Below are 16,575 nucleotides of genomic sequence, written 5' to 3' on the forward strand. Positions count from 1 at the left end.
CTGCAGAGAGGCATCAAAGACCATCCAAGTTCCCTTGAAAGAAAGCAGAGCTATCACTGCCTTTTGTCAGACATCAGGCCAGAAAGGATCCCCTGGGACAACGTGCTCAGTCTCCTGCTATTACATACAAGATCATATAGACCCTTTCACAGGAGGATCAACGCCTATTGTTCCTTTTTGTCCTTGCTGTTGACAGGCTCGTTGTTCTGCTACGGCTATAAACCCCCTAATTCCCAGTCTAGAGTTTACTGGTAGCCAGTGCATAGGCATGCGATCTTGAGCAAGTCTTAGCTTTCAGTTACACAAACCATTATCCTCTACAGTGCTCACCTTCCCTCCTGGCCCATTTATTTAGAGTTTTCGTATCCACCTTCATCCCTCGTTTTGTTAGGCTAAATTAGCATAGATCTTTCACTGACTTCTCATATAACAGCAAAAGCTTCCTTCTATGCGCTTTAGTTTGAGTTATACAACCTTAAGGCTTAAGCTGCTCAGAGATTTAGGATGCACAGAGCAGTGCCTGATGATTATATGCAAGCAACACTTCATCAATATTAACATTTCAAATGGAACTGTAGTTTTATTTGCTTCAGGCTACTTCTCAGAGAACCATAGATGAACTTCAGTAGCCGGACAACTTAACTTGTACTGCATTAACAGCACTGAGTCATTTCATACAGCAGAGCAGAGAGACGCCAACTTATTCAACCAGAGCAAAAAGTGCTCCATCATTAATGGATTCATCCCATGGCAACATAAGCTGAAATTTCCTCACATTAACTGCAGACCACACAACACTTCATATCTATTGAAGCTTACAAGGACAAGCCTTCCCATAATCACGGTCTATCTCAAACCAAATCAAAGCAGAACATGCCTGACAGGCTCTACTATTAAGAGGGAGATCCTAAATGTTCAAAAGCGATTCTGGGTATCTTAATTAATCTCTTGTAATGAATATAAAGCATCAGAGTCATTTAAGGTACTGACACTCACCCAAAGCTGTAGTACATATAATTGAGGATTCTTTCTGAAGGATGAGAAGGTTCTCACAATAATGAAAGCTGTCTAAGGCCGGATGACCTGCCCTTAGGATATCTCATGTTTCTTTTATGTAAGATCAGAAAAGACTATAAACACACAGAAGCTTTCTTCCTCTACCACAGATTTTCAACAGACACCTATATCTTTCACCTCATTTACTTTAATTACTAATTTAGTCCAGCAGCTACACCAAGTGACATAAGCAGTGCGATGTGGAGGTGCATCAAGAAATAAGTGAACGACATTTCATATCCTGCATCATCTACCTCTGGTTCTGATCAATCTCAGTGAGAAACAACCTCACTGACAAGGCTGCAACCTGCAGGTCCAGCACCCTGCGGGCAACAGCTGAGGCTCCCCAAGCAGCATATAGGCATATGGTCAAGTAAGCATCTGCTAACACCCTCACCGGTTCATAACCTGGAAAATCACTTGCTTATCCAGAGAGACCAGAAAATAACATGCCAACGCACATTTTTCCCTCCCGAAGCTTGAAAAACTGTTGGTAAAACAATATGTTTCTATACTTCTGAAGTTAAGAAATTTAAGATTTTAGAGAGGGATTATTTCTGCTCAGAAGGAAAGCTTTCTCCATGCTCTATTTTAATCTAGTAGGAAGTGAGTTCATTCTTGGAAGAGATAGGTAGGTCACAGTTTGTCTGCACATGCAATTTATGGCCAGTATTTTCGGACAGAGATGCACCCAATAAAAGCAATTCACTACGCTCTTGTTTCAGGAGACTCAACTGACACATAACTGCCTCATGTAGCGCTACTGAAAAAACAAAACAAAACAAAAAAAAAATCAGCCCACCACCACGTGGCACTTTCTTGGCATTCTAACAAAAGGACAGCACGTACAACTCCTTCTGTTGGTCAAAAATACTGTCCTTACACCCCTGTAACTTGATATTCTTGATGAACAAACTAGGCTGGCTGCTGTTTATGACAAGTTTGCCAGCAAGTCTGCTATTAAGATGAAAGTCAAAAAAAAAAAAAAAAAAGCACAGCTAGAAGACTTATCTGAGAACATTTATATTCTCTACACCTCCAGAGTAGAACGATAATACTCCTGACAGTCACAGAAGGATTTAATCTTTGTAGGTGTTTCTAACGAGTATCTTATTTAAATGCACAACACTTGCTGTTTTATGGTCTAATTATGCCTAAATTGACCAATTTATTTTAAAGACAAAGCTGTACCACTACACATTAATAACAGTAAGTAGCAAGAGGCTGCTATCAAGAGTTACCATCTAAGAAGAAAAACAGAGACAAAACACAGCCAGTATCTTTGACACATACGTGATATAAAAGTTGACAAAATGCAGAGCTATTCTCTAGAGTACCCTATTTTTTGTTTGGATAACGCACAACCACACAACTTTGACAGCTACTGACATTAAACCACCTATAGCTAGCTACCTTAGCTACCAATCAGTAATATTTATTCATTTATAACATCAATCCAATCACACATACCTTCTAAATGCTTTCCGAGCCATCCACATTCATTCTGCTGTTCATTTCAAGCTACTGTTTTTATTGTCATTGCTCTACATGAAAAAGTACAGGTTAACTAGTGGGTAAAAAGGTTTCCTGACTCTTGGCAGTAACACTTCTCTTGTTGAAGTTCCACCTACCGGACGCCTCATATACAGCCACCAAGACTAACAAGCTTATTCTGAATCATTTTTCTAATAGGAATTTGCCAAGTTTGTATCTTACCTCATTTAATTCACAAACAAAAAAAAAAAAAAAAAAACCCAATCCTTTAAAAGGTAACATATCTTCTTAAAAGGACATAACCTCTTTTACCGGCCTGGGCAAGGTAGAAGCAAAGCAAAAACCAAAAACATCCCTAACTATTATAATTTTCCATTTTAATCATTCATAAACTGTTATGAAATTTCACCTGCACGTTACATTACCAAGGCAGAAGCGACAGTGCTATTGCAGCTTCTGGGATCTCTCTGCACTAGATGTCCTGCTGAACGTGTGCCACATTAACAAAAACTCCAATTCTTCTCCCCCTCTTCAAATCCCTCATTCAGCCGGACCGGAGAAACACAGCCCAACTCACATCGTTGTTCCAGTCCTACATTCTCCAATATTGTTTTATTTGGTGCCTAAACAAGTAAGAGGCACTTTAACACAGAAAATAGGATAGATTCAAGTACTAGGAAAAGTAGGTCCTATTTCACTTGGATCTGATCGTATTTCAGTCCAAGGAAGGCAATATATTTATCTGCTATATTATAAAATTATGTTCCACTCTTTAAACCTGAGACAAACTCATATCAAGTTTCCATTATCTAAACGCTTACAGCAAATAAAAAAGCAGAAAAAGCAAAATAGAGTTAGACCGAAACACTACAGCATTTAACATCACTATATATTCTTGTATAGAATAATTAAAAAAAAAAAGATTTCAGACATATTCACAAGCCTAAAGTTATTCCAATTCCCAAGCACAATGAAAACATCTGTTATTACAAATAATTGTTTATCTATAGTCCCTCAGCTACTTCCAGAGTTTCTCTGGAAAAGTTAAGCTGAAATCCCTACGTAATCTGTTAGCAATTAATTTATAAGTAAAGTGTGTCACTATGCAATTTAGTATCTGTAGTTTCAGGCAATCATTTGAGTGCTTTCAAAATGCATAACTGGATTCCACAGTGACATTTTAAAATGCTGCCTGAATATTTACATTGGGGGCCCAGGTAAAACAGACAGACAAGCAAATGAAAGAATTTAAGCAAACAGAATTACAGCTGGATTGACTACAAAACTAACCAAACTTCCCCTGCAACATAAAATACTGGATTTAAAGAATATTTGTAATCTGAGCCTGAAAAGTCGTGAGCTGATTTATGCAAGAGTCACCGTTAGGAAGTCCTATATTCCATTATAGACAAACTTCAGGCTATTGGGAAAAGCTGTTGACTAGAGATGTATAAGACAGCCCTGTCTAAAACATCATGTTTCTGTGTCTTGCTAGCACTTTGTGGAGACTTTTTTTTTTTTTTTTTTTAAATTAGGAGGAAGGGCTGGATCACTAGCTAAAAAGCTTGCAGTTAAATAGCCCCAGACACCTACAAAAGCTAAATCCTCCTCGTAATGCCATACAAGAGAAAAAACAGAACTTCTTTATCGACTTCAAACAGGTTTTACTGTGAGTCATAACACAAATTGCCAAGTGAAATAACGATTTTAAAAACATGAATCAATGAAGCTTCTTCGAACTCCCTTGGTTTCCAAATAGCTTTATTATCTTTATATTTAAGATTATAAAAAGTACTCGTTCCAGAGAGGTCTGCAGCAGGCTGATGAGCTCCACAGTTAAAACGATTTAACTAAACGTTAAGAGAACGTGAATATGCAAATAGCGAGCTGAAAAACAGAACTACAGGCAGCTCACAGGAAGGGTATTTGCAGGCTGCTAAAAGACAGCCGCCTGGCCATGTCTCCAAGAAACAATCAGAGAACTGCTCTCTGCGAGGGCAAGGATTGCAGTATTATGCTACTGGGGAAGAAGGGAGGATAAGGTGTGAAGAAAAAGTTAAATTTTAACCCGATACAGACATTTGCACTAACATCACGTTTCTGGGAATCAAGTTATTAAAATACAGCACAACTTGCAGCAGAGAAAGTGCTGAGTGCAGTTGCGCTTCGCCAGGTCTTGCTATGACTGTGTCGAACCTGTCGACGTGAAGTGCTACCAGTGTTGGGCATCGTTTCCACCCAGGAGCACAAAACGCTTCCTCTGGGATGCAGGACCGCTCAGGCGCTTCACCCCCTCGGCTCTGACTACTGCTACACAGCACCAGTGGAAGAACAGCGTTTCTAAGAGATCTGAAGTCAGGGAGGGTTTTTTGTTTGCTTGCTTTTCGAAGAAAAACTCAACTTTCTAGTCACAGAGATCTGGATCTCTCAGAGCTTGTTCTGGAGCTCCCTCTTGAGGTTAAATGCTACAACATATTAAAAAAAAACGCAAAAGCCTCATAAGTGATTCTACTCAAAATGAGTTGGGTACATCCTTGCAAAAGAAATATTAAAGGTATCCTTACAAACTGTAGCAGACAGAGTTTTGAGGAGGGTATTAGATGCTTCTGAGTTACAAGAACAGCAGTCTTAGAGACCGGGACAAGGTAAGCACCTTTTAAACACAGGAAGATCAATTGAAGAGGCGAGTTACTTTTGCACCTTTGGCAGCCAGTGCCCGAGCACCACAACAGATCGTGACACCTCTGCTATGAAATCATGAAATGGAACAGTACACATCTGCAATGAAAAACTAACAGTGCTTGTTATTTGTAAAGAAACAGCAACTTCATTTGATTTACTCACAGCTGTTAACATGTCCCACTCTCTCTAGGTGACCTTTTAAGTTACCGTAAATGTCCACACACAACCGATTTTCCCATTTCTCTCCCTGCTGGAGTTACCTGGTTCCACCAAAAGGGGAGTGTTGAAATGTATTCACATTCAAATCCCGAGGGCATCACTCCATTGTTTTTCTTGCCACAATCTGCTACGCTGGCTGATGCCTTCAATTTTTAATCAGTGTCTGGCAAAGTTTGCAAAACTCTTTAAATTGGCTCCAGTAAAATTTCACTCTCTCCCTGCTCTGTAACGGGGACAGTATTTTTCCGCAAGCTCTAGAGGGGGCCCACATGGAAAGGGCTTTCAACACAAAAATTCCTGAGAAAAGGCCATTTCCAAACTCTCGTAGATAAGTTTTTCCTCTCCCTCAATAGCCAGAGCTTTAAAATATGATGACCAACAAAGACTTTGGAAGTGCACAAGAGCCAAAAGAACAAGCCTTGCCTATTACTAGAGTACTGCCGAGCCTCAGTCAGCACTTTCCTCTGTACTTGAGCAAACAGCCATGCTGGCCAGCTGGGTCATCTCCTACCACCTCTGCCTCAACACTGTTGAGATCTCCAACTCTGTTGGAGAATGGATTTCCCTAAGAACCAGTAATTGTCAAAAGGATATTATTTTTCCTTCTAGCCACAATTTTCCAGTGATGCTCTCCTCACCATCTCTTTAACCAAAGAAACATTTTTAACCTTTTTCCAAGTCAAGCCATGAGGTCTTCTAGAGACCATCAGGGATCAAAAGCACATACATCATTTTAAATCTTACTTCCTATAATGAGACCAACGTTTTAGTAAGCTTTTCTATTGTAGGACAGAGTTCTACAGGAAAGTCTTAGAACTGTAATGCACTGTTTATTCAATTGTCTTTAGTGATTAAAGCAACATAACAAAAGAGATGTTAGTTCCTATCACTGCATGCCTCGCTGTGTTTGAAACGTGTAAGATTACTTGTCATTTCATAAATACTGCTCTGTATTTGATGCATCAGTTCTGAAACTGCCTTGCTGTTTTCAGATGCCAGGTGACAGCCTGGTCACTTCCTAAAGCATCACAAACATTTGGATTAATCTCCTGCCAGATTTTCCCTCCCTTCCATTTCTTGTAGGAAAAAAAAAAAAAAAAACCCACCAACAAAACCAAACAAGCTCCCCCCACCATAGCAGCTAGAATCAGAACATCTTTGATCAAGGCAGAGACTTGTGTACATTGTGCACAACTCATCAGCTGTATCAATTACAAAACTAAAAGAAGATGGTTTAAGTTAAAACTTGGACCTAAAAAACGCATCTCTTCTCTATTGCCAGGGATCCTTGGCCTAAAAGTTTTAGCTCACTACAACCAAAGGACACCACAGTAAGCCACCAAAACTATCAAAGCTGGTTGGGGATTAGTTGATAGCATAGAACAACGGCTCATCAAAAGGCAGTGGAGCTACCCTGTATCTGCAGTAAAATACAAACTACCCTGAAGAACTTCAGGAGTAAGAACTTTCAGCAAACAATTCACTATTAAGTAGGCATCTTTAGCTTTTTTATCTGCCTTTTGTTGAATGTTTTTGCCCTATAGCTTTCAAAACATATGTATCTTTGCTTTCCCTCCCCTGTATACGTGTGTGTTACAGCACGTTAGTCCCCAAGCAATTTTGTTGAAGATGTATTCTTACTTTTCATGGTGCCCTCCTCCTCTTCCTCTTCCGTGTTTATCACCATTGTACCCAGCTGGGATTCCAAGGTGCCATCGTGTTCTATCATAGTTTTGGCTCCGTCACTCAGCGTACTGACGGCTCTGATGGTACCAGTTTCATCTCCGCTCGCCCTCACCATGGTACCTGAATCAGTTTCATCTTCTTCCTGTACAAGGATGCCATGAATATATTTTTACTGATTGTGGAAGTCCTAGGAAGAGTGGCTGTATTCAAGGATACCAGCAAATCTTACAAATTCAAATAGTTTTACAAATATACACAGAAGCCAACAAGATGGAACGTTTTGCTTTATACACTTAGTTCTCTCCCTGCCATCCCCAAACAGGTAATGGAAGGTCTTCACACTTTTCTGCCAGCATGATAAGTAAGAGAACAGACATAAAAACCACTAGAAGCTTCTCAACAGAACTGATATCTCATTCCTGACCTAGTAACCTGCCCCTAAGAGCAGATTACAATACTCATGCAGTCATTAGCATTTCTATTAAGATCGCCAGTTATAACAGTTGACCTAAAAAGGGTATCATTCACTGAAGAGTCATTAGGCAGCAACAGCTCAGAGTCTGTAGTGCATAGGTGCATGACAGATAAAAGCCATTAGCCTAGTTTTTGAAGTCCGCCTTTAAGATTTAGGTAGTCTTACTTGCTATAAACTTCAGAAGCACTGAAACAAAAGTGAACTGGATTTGCGTATCTTTAAAGAGAAGGAAAAATGAATTAACAGAGTCTAGTCATTTTTTCAGACTAAAATTGTTTCTTACCCTTCTATAATATTAATATACGGTAACCAAATGGAAGTTTGAATTATTGGTGGTAAGGCTCAAGAGATTAACGGTCTGTAAGAACACACAAGCCCCCGAAATAAATTCTGGTAGGATAACTTCCCAAAAGACAGTTATGCTTTCCTCAGAAAGTGTCTATTGTGACTAAGAGTTCATGAAAAATGAGGTCAGCTTTTCTACAATCTATTTAGTTTTTTGGAAATATGCGCCTGGTATCTAACCACAACAACCACCACCACTTCCTAGGTGTAGAGCAGAATGACTTAGAAACACATTTTATTAGATTTAATATGTACCTCACCTTAGAGATAAATATTAAAAAAGATTAAGTTTTGCGGCAAGTATGAAGTCCTCAGCTCCTTAGCCTGTGTGTGACCACAGGCTAATTCACTGGAATTAGTATTAAAGGGAAAACACAGGCCTAGCACATCAAGCTATAATACTCCATCTCACTGACATTAACAAGAGGAAGCACACCTTCCTCCACTTTGGTGTTCCATGCATTTTCCTTGTTCCGCCAAGAGTGTCTATATAACTTCCCAACCTCTTAAACTTCAAAACCAGTAGTAGGGAGAAGAAAAACTACATGAGATGTTAATGGGGAAAATGTATGTTTTATGTGGAGATGGGTGGGTGAGAAAAAGTAATAGATGCATTTTTTTTTTTTTTTTAAATCTACACATCATTCGAGGAAGAACTATAGCAGAAACGCCACAGCACTTGGAAAGCGCTTGTGAACGCTTTTCTGCTGGCAGATATGGAGTAGAGAAGCTTCAGGAAAGCACACACACTAATGGACACCACTCAACTCTACTACCATGACACCACCTCTCAGTAATGCGACCATAGATTAGTTAGAAACGAAGGAGAGAAGGCAGGGATAATACTCTTAGAGTCAACATCATGGCAACATGACCAGTACGACTACTTCCACACTGAATAAATATGCAGCCCTAAACCGGAAAATTAGATGAACAACGTATTCAGCACAGCTCTGGGTTTTACAGTGGAACATGCTATTCAGATCTAACATCTGAAAAGGATTGTGTCACACAATGCCTTTTATTGCCCATTTTATTTACACAGGATGAAACAGGCAGAAGCTCAAATTGAACAGCTTTCAGCATGCTTTCCATATTCACATGCTACAACCACTAAACAAAAGAGCCCAGAACTTAAATTCACAGCAATCCCCCTGAACACTTCACATGCCCTCACCTCAGATTTCTGTTGCTTGCTCCTGTGTAGTGGAAAGTTTCTATAAGGGGGGTTCTAAAGCACAACAGTAGTAAAACAATAAATCGTATTTGTATAATAGTGAAATACAGAAATTATTTTATACTAGGAGAGCGGTCTAAGACCTGAATCTACAATGAAAAATTCTCATTACTGTACGAAGAATATAACCCAGTTGGGAAAATGAATCAACAGCTGTTTTCTTATGTAATTATGCAGTTCCTTTCAGGCACAGGCCTTTAGCTATACTCTGAGCTACAAGAGTAAGTCAGTAAGCCATGCACGCTGCCTCACCTGAATATAAAGATGAAGCAGGGATCAAGCACCAGGTTAAGCAATCATAAAGCAGAAAACTCAACAGAAGTCAAATTCAAGAGTAATTGAACAAAATATTGTAAAAACCAATGATACAACAAAACAAAAAACAAAGCAGCTAAGCCTTATGAACGGAGTAGGAGTTCGGACTTTGCACAGTGGGTGACCTCTGTTTTAGAATAGTATGAAAAAGACAAATATCCCTCTATATATAGCCTTGTGTGTGTGCGTGTGTGTGTGTGTGTGTGTATACACACACACATATACGTGTACACACAAATTTTGCATTGTTTCTATAAACACTCACCGAATTGTCTTCATCATCTTGATCTAGTTCACGCTGTTGTGCTTCCTGACGTTTTATCTTGATATCCATTGCTTCATTAATCAAATCTCGCAGAATTGATACCCCTTTGGCACTTTTAACAAATGGATGCTGAGAAGTATATCAAAAATAAATAAGCACTGCATCTGAACCAAGATACAACATTAAAACATTGTTACTATGGCCTACCACCAATCACAACTAAGGTTTAACTCAACACCAAATACATTAATAAAAAAACGGAAATTCAACCCTCCCCTATGCTGCTGGAGATAACCCCCCTCCCCCAGCAAGATCGTACTCCAAATGAATTACTGCTGTGAGACCCTGGGCTCGCTCCTCTCCCATAAACTTTACTTCTGTCCTTTCTTAACAGCTTTGCTGTATAGAACCAGTTACACAGATCATCACCAGGCCTACAACCCTCTAATCAATACCTTCATTTGCTCTCTCCTTTTCTTGTATTTTAGGAGACAGGTTCTTGAGAGCACAACAGAAAACCAAATGCTCCTCTCATGGAACATAAAAACATTGAGACAGCATAGGAAAGTGAATAAAAAAAGCCACAGCCTTTTTTTTTTTTTTTTTAAATAATAACAATCTGAGAAAAGGCAGGCAGTCCTCCACACTGACAAAATTCTGGTGGCATCTAAGAAATGGTATCAGCCCATTCCCAGCTTTGCTCTTAAATTTCTGTGAGTGATACTGCTACGTGTAAAAATTAGAAGCAAACGGAGGAGTTGCTTGTAGTGTAACAATACAAAGATGCTCCTTTGTGAACTTAGAAATAATCTTGTGACTTGTGGCTCAAGCAGGAACAGCTTATATTGGAACACGTACAGTGGTTCCCATTCCTCCCTTTCCACTCAACTCAGAAATACCTCCCCTCACTGATTTTCAGTGACACTGAAAATCAACACTGATTTTCATTACTACACCAAGGAGTAACTTAAAACTGCTTCAAGAACTGCAGGAGTAGCAACTTCCAAAGCAGGGTCAGCTGGGAGAAGGGAACCCTATAATCACTACCAACACGAGCTATGCCAACTCAAGGCTCGCATAAAGCATCAGCGTGCTTCTTTCAAAAATAAAGCGCTGATGAGAATTTTAAGGTGCAAAGACACAACCCACAGAAGAGACACAGGAAGCTGGAGCCACGCCTTCTGCATGGGGAAGAACTGAAAAGCTGAAGTTGAGTGCAAGGTTTTTAAATCAGGTATTTAAAAGTAAAATCTGTAGTGTACAGGAGCAGCAAGAAGTGAAACCAGCATCCCAACAGACACGCAGCACTGCCTACACTGTAACAAGCCCGTAACAAGCCCTCCCTTGACCTTACGGTCTTGTAACAAAGGGCAGACCTGCAGAAGCTGCGTGGCAGTGGCACGTTCCTCGGGGCTCTTAACAAGACACTGTTTTACAAAGTCCGTGAAACTGTCTGACCAGACTTCTGGTTTCCGAAACGTTGGAGGCGGATTGGTGGGAATCATGAAAATTGCCTGAAAACAGAAGAACATTTAACATTTCCAAATAAGGTTTAAAACCTCCCAATAATACAACATACATGTACATAAATATATACAGGTACTAAACAATGATACACACTTCAAGTTAGCTGCTTAAGAGCTTGTACAATCCTTTTAATATAAATTTGCTCAGAAGGATCAAGCAGCAAGAAATCAGACTTTTCTCGCTAGGTGCTTAAGCTTCTAAGGCATTACATGCCCCAGGAGGAATGAATTTGCTATTTTTAAGCCTTAAATTTGGGTTTATGTGGCAAAAAAATAAAAAAATTACTTAAGAAAATACACAGATGAAAATATGCCTCTTCACATCCAACACTGGGAGCTTCAGCTATGTCTCGACAGAAGAAGATCATTATGCAGATTTTCCTCATCCAATAAATTCTTTTTCCTCGTTTAGTCAACAGTGCAAAGAACTGACAGACAAGAAATCATTTTCTTTAAATTAAAAGCGAGACTGCATCATGTTAACATAATATGCAGCCAGGTATAATAGCAAATCGCTTCCAGCCAGCAACACATTTCAGAAGGCCTCAGTCCTCACCCTCATAGGATGAATATCGGCATATGGTGGTTTGCCTTCAGCCATTTCTATCGCAGTGATTCCCAGAGACCAGATGTCTGCAACACAATTATACCCAATTTCTTGAATCACTTCTGGAGCCATCCAAAATGGGGTTCCTATAACTGTGTTCCGTTTTGCCATGGTATCCTAAAAAGAGGAGTAGGATAAAGATCCACGCAACAGCTATTTTCTTCTTGTACCAGCCACAAGCTTTCATTAATGAATTACTGTCCCTAATTATCTCTTACTTGCACATATACGTTATTAGATTAAGCAAGACTGGGATATGGAGGGTTGCAAAGGGTGTTTGAAATATGCTTACAGAAGTTTCAAATATCCTGGAGAAAACAGCAAATGCTACTGCAAACAACTGTTTAGGTACAGGTGCTTCCAAAGAGGAAGCCCTGCGCTAATCCGCTGCTGTTATAGCATCTCGTTACGTTGATGTAAAATGCTAAAGAGAAATTGGTCTAAACTGTTCAAAGTTACTAGAAGCATAGTGAGGGTCACCTTAAGGCCAACCTTAAACGTAGGTTGAAAACAGAAACTGAAACGTTCACAACCAAAAATCATGTTTTTACTCACTGTAAGTTGTCCGGCCACTCCAAAGTCTGCAAGTTTAGCATGTCCTTCTGTATTTAGCAGTATGTTTCCAGCTTTGATGTCCCTGTGTATTTTCCTCATAAAATGCAGGTACTCTAGTCCTTTGAGCGTTGATTGCACTATTGTAGCAATTTCCTCTTCCGTGAGCTAAAGAAAAGAAAAGTTACAGCCAACCTATCAGCTGCCAAGATCCAACGCCATCATGTAATAGTCTGTTTGTGAGATTCACTAACCGCCATTTAATTACCTTCGTTAAAGGCTGCCATACTGACTAATGGAAAATTAGATATATTTTCAGTTAACAACTTACAGCATTATGTAGTAGAACTAGACTGTAGCCATCTTACACATACAGGCACATCGTATTTCACATGCCATAACCCTTTCACAGCTAGCTCTCCTTATTCTGCAATAGTCAATGCAAGGGAAAGTAGAATCCACTATTCAGAATCAATGTAGGTTTTCCAGAAAGTTAACAGATCATCTTACCCAAAACCAGCTCAACTGATTAAATTGATTACATTTTGCTATTTGGATAACAATCAGCTTCCTCATTTCCAGGGAAACAAAGGACTCGCATCTCAAGTTGCGACCAATACCAGCGTTAGACAATGAATACCCTCAAGAGACCCGAATTACACCCGAAGACCAACACACAAACTGCTTAGTTTCCTTGAGCTGCTGGATACCCATACTCCCCGATTATAGCATTCAAAGGAAGGAGGACGTACAGTTTTATTTCGTAATCGAATAATATCAGACACTGATCCAGCGCCGCAGTATTCCATGACTATCCACAGATCTGTGTTCTTAAAATAGCTGCCGTAATATTTGACCACGTGAGGACTACGAAACGTGGAAAAAAAGAAGAAAGCAAAGGGTCAAATAGCACTGACCAACATCACTGAATAAGCAAAAGCAAAACACAATGCAGAGTCCCAAAACAGATTTTAAAAATTCAGAGTCAAAGTGACACTGAAATCCTGACCAGAAGCGTTCCAAAATGGTCTGAACTCGCCAAGCCTCTTCTCAACACTGATGGTCATCTGACCTGCCAATAAGCTAGTTTAGGGAGCTAAACCAGCTGAAAATAAACCCTGCAAAAACAAGGAGTGGTTAGCCTTCATCTGGTTTGGCTCCCTAAACTCCCTACAACAGAGTCAGTGCTGTGGCAAGCAGAAGTCATGTCAGCCCCGGTAAAGCTTTTGCAACTAAAAATTAAAACATTATAACATAAAAAACTTGCTGGAAAATAGCTACTGCATCCATTAAGAGGAATCTTCCCCCATTACCACCTGCACCTCCTTGTTTCTACAATTTAAAAAAGATGCATGATTACGATGATAAGGAATCTAGTGCAACCTAACATAAGACTGCTTCATTGTCAGCTACCTGCCTGCCCAAAAAGGCAGAAAAACTAATAAAGCGTATCATAATTAGAATAACCATCTGTCCTTTGGAAAAGGCAAAGTAAAAAAATAACAGAAGGAATCTTCCTGATTTCGTGGAAACAAACCTAAAGAGGAAAAGTAAACTTAAGCTAATCCCCACTGAATATCTTCTAAAGGAAAACATGAGAGAAGCAAAAACAAAAAAAAAACAAAAAAAAAAAACAAAAAACCAAACAGACACACCTTACATCACAGTGTATCCCTTTAGACCTGCACAGAAAACACAGTTCTCCAGTGATTCACTCCCTCTGCTGTTCACAACTGTAAAGGCTTCTTTTTTGGCCTTAGAATGTTAATTTTTAATTTCTTTAAGGAGAAATCCATTAATGTTTTCCCAGTTACACAGCGAGATTTTTCATGAACAAATTCTTGAGGAGTTACATTTTGTTAGCCACTAGGAAATCACTCTCATTTAAAAATAGTGAGAGCGAAGTGCAATAGAATAAGTGACTAGGACCATAATTTTATATCACTAATATCATTTGTTTTACGTGTTTTTTCTTCCTGAAGTCCAACAAATAGCATTTCCTAGGGCTAGATTCATAATGCCAGAAGAAATAAGTATATTTTAAACTTTCAGCCTATGACATGCTTTAACAGGAGGTCTTCAGCACCCATGAGCTCCTCACTAGCTAGGTCACCGTAACATCTTTTCCCATAAAAAACATGCAAAGTGAACTACAAGAGAACCCAGAGAGCCAACCATCAGACCACAGAGCTGCGGGCAGGAGTTATTCTGAGCATGGTCAGAGCAGCACTCAGCTTGCAATGCACTGTAACCTGCACAGGCAGAAAATGGCTCTGCGAAGGACAATTCTGCCACCCAAGCAGATGACAGCACGTAGCCTGCGCGCATGCAAGAGTAGTCATGCATTAGTGGCTCTCATCCGCATGCCCTTTAAAAAAAAATAAAAATCTCTCCTAACAGTTTTCTAAGTTCATACTGAAACTTGTTTATGATCTATTAGCGCATCTGGACATGGGAAGTGCTGTTCTAACACACCATCAAGTTACCAGTGTTCAACAAGTAACCGTGCATCAGAACAGCAACAACTGCTCACACGCTTGGCTCTTTGCTGGCAGCAAGTGCAAGGTTATTTAACTTAGTTAGCTCAATGCTCTGTTGTTGCAAGCTAAATTTTTGTTGTCTTACCTTTGGCTGGATTAAGACTACCCAAATGGTCAGTTAACATGACTCAGTTGATATGAGGTAACTTGATCGTACAAGTCCAGCCTTTTAAAAAATATTTAAGGTAACATCATGGCTTTTATGTGATTAAATGCCAAATCACATACAATACTTTTCTTTACATATTGAAGATGAATTTCGAAGCATATACTTACCTGTCACATTGCTGCATTATGGATATTTCCTTTATTATCTCCTGCAGGTCAGATTCCACAGGAACTTGTTTAATTGCAACAACTTGACCCGTTTCTTTATGAATAGCTTTGAACACGCTGCCATAGGAACTATGAAAGAAAATAGTAAATAAACACTGAATAGAAGGACAATGTTTAAAAATTCAAGTGTTGTGGTTTTGCTTTCTACAAGTGCAGATGTTGGGGAAAAAAGTAAATTACCCTTCTGCTAAAAATATTTTGTAATTTAATTTAAATAATCATTCCACCAGCTTGGAATCACTATAATAATATAAATAAGTAACAGCACACTGAGATAGTCACAAAGGAGCTAACCATCACTACACTGCCCATAGCTTTGGAACGGCCTTTTGCACAACAAATCCATCAAATATGATTTTCCTTTTTCCAAAACATGGTACTAGCTGAGCAACAGCAAGAACTACTGCTCTGCTCAAAGAGTTTGACTTGTTCTTGTCAGCTATGATCTATATTATTTTCACTCTCTTTATTTACATCAGCTAGCAAGATTTCTTACTCAGTTCTACAAATAAGCCACGTAAGAAGTCAAACCTGTCATTCCCTGAGTGTTCCCAAGCTGCTCTGCATTAGCAAGTGGCACAAGGAAAGGCAAGTTCAATTCTACTGTGTGGATCTTCTACAAGAGTTAGCAGTCTTCTACAAGACCTCTGGAGTTCCCATACAGCCCTATCAACTATAGTTTGCCAAATTTCAATAACGCTTTGGGGTCTCTACTGCTGAATCATAAGCCACTGTCCGGATTAAGACATCTCACTCCTGGAAAACAAATACTTTACTCTATTACCTACCAAGTAAAGTTGCCATGCTAACGCATACCTTCGCGGTAATAAGATCATGACAAAAGTGAAAAAAATCAGAGAACATCGAAAACAGCCATTATATGTATTTGTTCTCAGAAAAACACCCATTGAGCAAGCTGTAAGAGAACACACACCCTTCTCCAAGCTTCTCCAATACATCAAATACTTCTTCAGGTTGTTTGGTCAAACTGTCTTCATCTAACTTCTTCAGCTGCCTGCATACGTAAGAAGACAGAAATCATTACATTTAATTTTATGACAATGTAGACTCCGCTGAAACAAGAGAATAAATAATTCCACTTAAGTGTACGCAAGGCTTAACATGAAGCAAGTTTATTTCACCTGATCAGACGACCAAACAATATTATTACCTAATAGAAAAAGAGGACTGGAAATTACAGACAACAAAGTTTAATCAGGCACACAGATCTTGGCGGAAA

General features: G+C 39.3%; 1 protein-coding gene across 2 annotated transcripts in view; it reads right to left on the minus strand.

Moving 5' to 3' along the window:
• The window catches only part of STK4 (serine/threonine kinase 4), a 48,225-nt gene that overhangs the window by 29,508 nt on the left and 2,142 nt on the right, over positions 1–16,575 (minus strand). The window contains exons 2-10 of one of the 2 annotated variants that reach the window (XM_068912115.1): positions 16,270–16,350; positions 15,276–15,404; positions 13,212–13,326; positions 12,463–12,627; positions 11,857–12,024; positions 11,151–11,288; positions 9,775–9,903; positions 9,135–9,188; positions 7,093–7,279 (exon numbers count right to left, since the gene is read on the minus strand). In XM_068912115.1, the coding sequence (XP_068768216.1) occupies positions 7,093–7,279; positions 9,135–9,188; positions 9,775–9,903; positions 11,151–11,288; positions 11,857–12,024; positions 12,463–12,627; positions 13,212–13,326; positions 15,276–15,404; positions 16,270–16,350 (1,166 nt within the window). The remainder of the gene's footprint in view (positions 1–7,092; positions 7,280–9,134; positions 9,189–9,774; positions 9,904–11,150; positions 11,289–11,856; positions 12,025–12,462; positions 12,628–13,211; positions 13,327–15,275; positions 15,405–16,269; positions 16,351–16,575) is intronic. The other variant, XM_068912116.1, reaches the window with a different exon arrangement.

Source organism: Struthio camelus, chromosome 18 (genome assembly GCF_040807025.1).
Source record: "Struthio camelus isolate bStrCam1 chromosome 18, bStrCam1.hap1, whole genome shotgun sequence".
In the NCBI taxonomy this organism is placed as follows: Eukaryota; Metazoa; Chordata; class Aves; order Struthioniformes; family Struthionidae; genus Struthio; species Struthio camelus.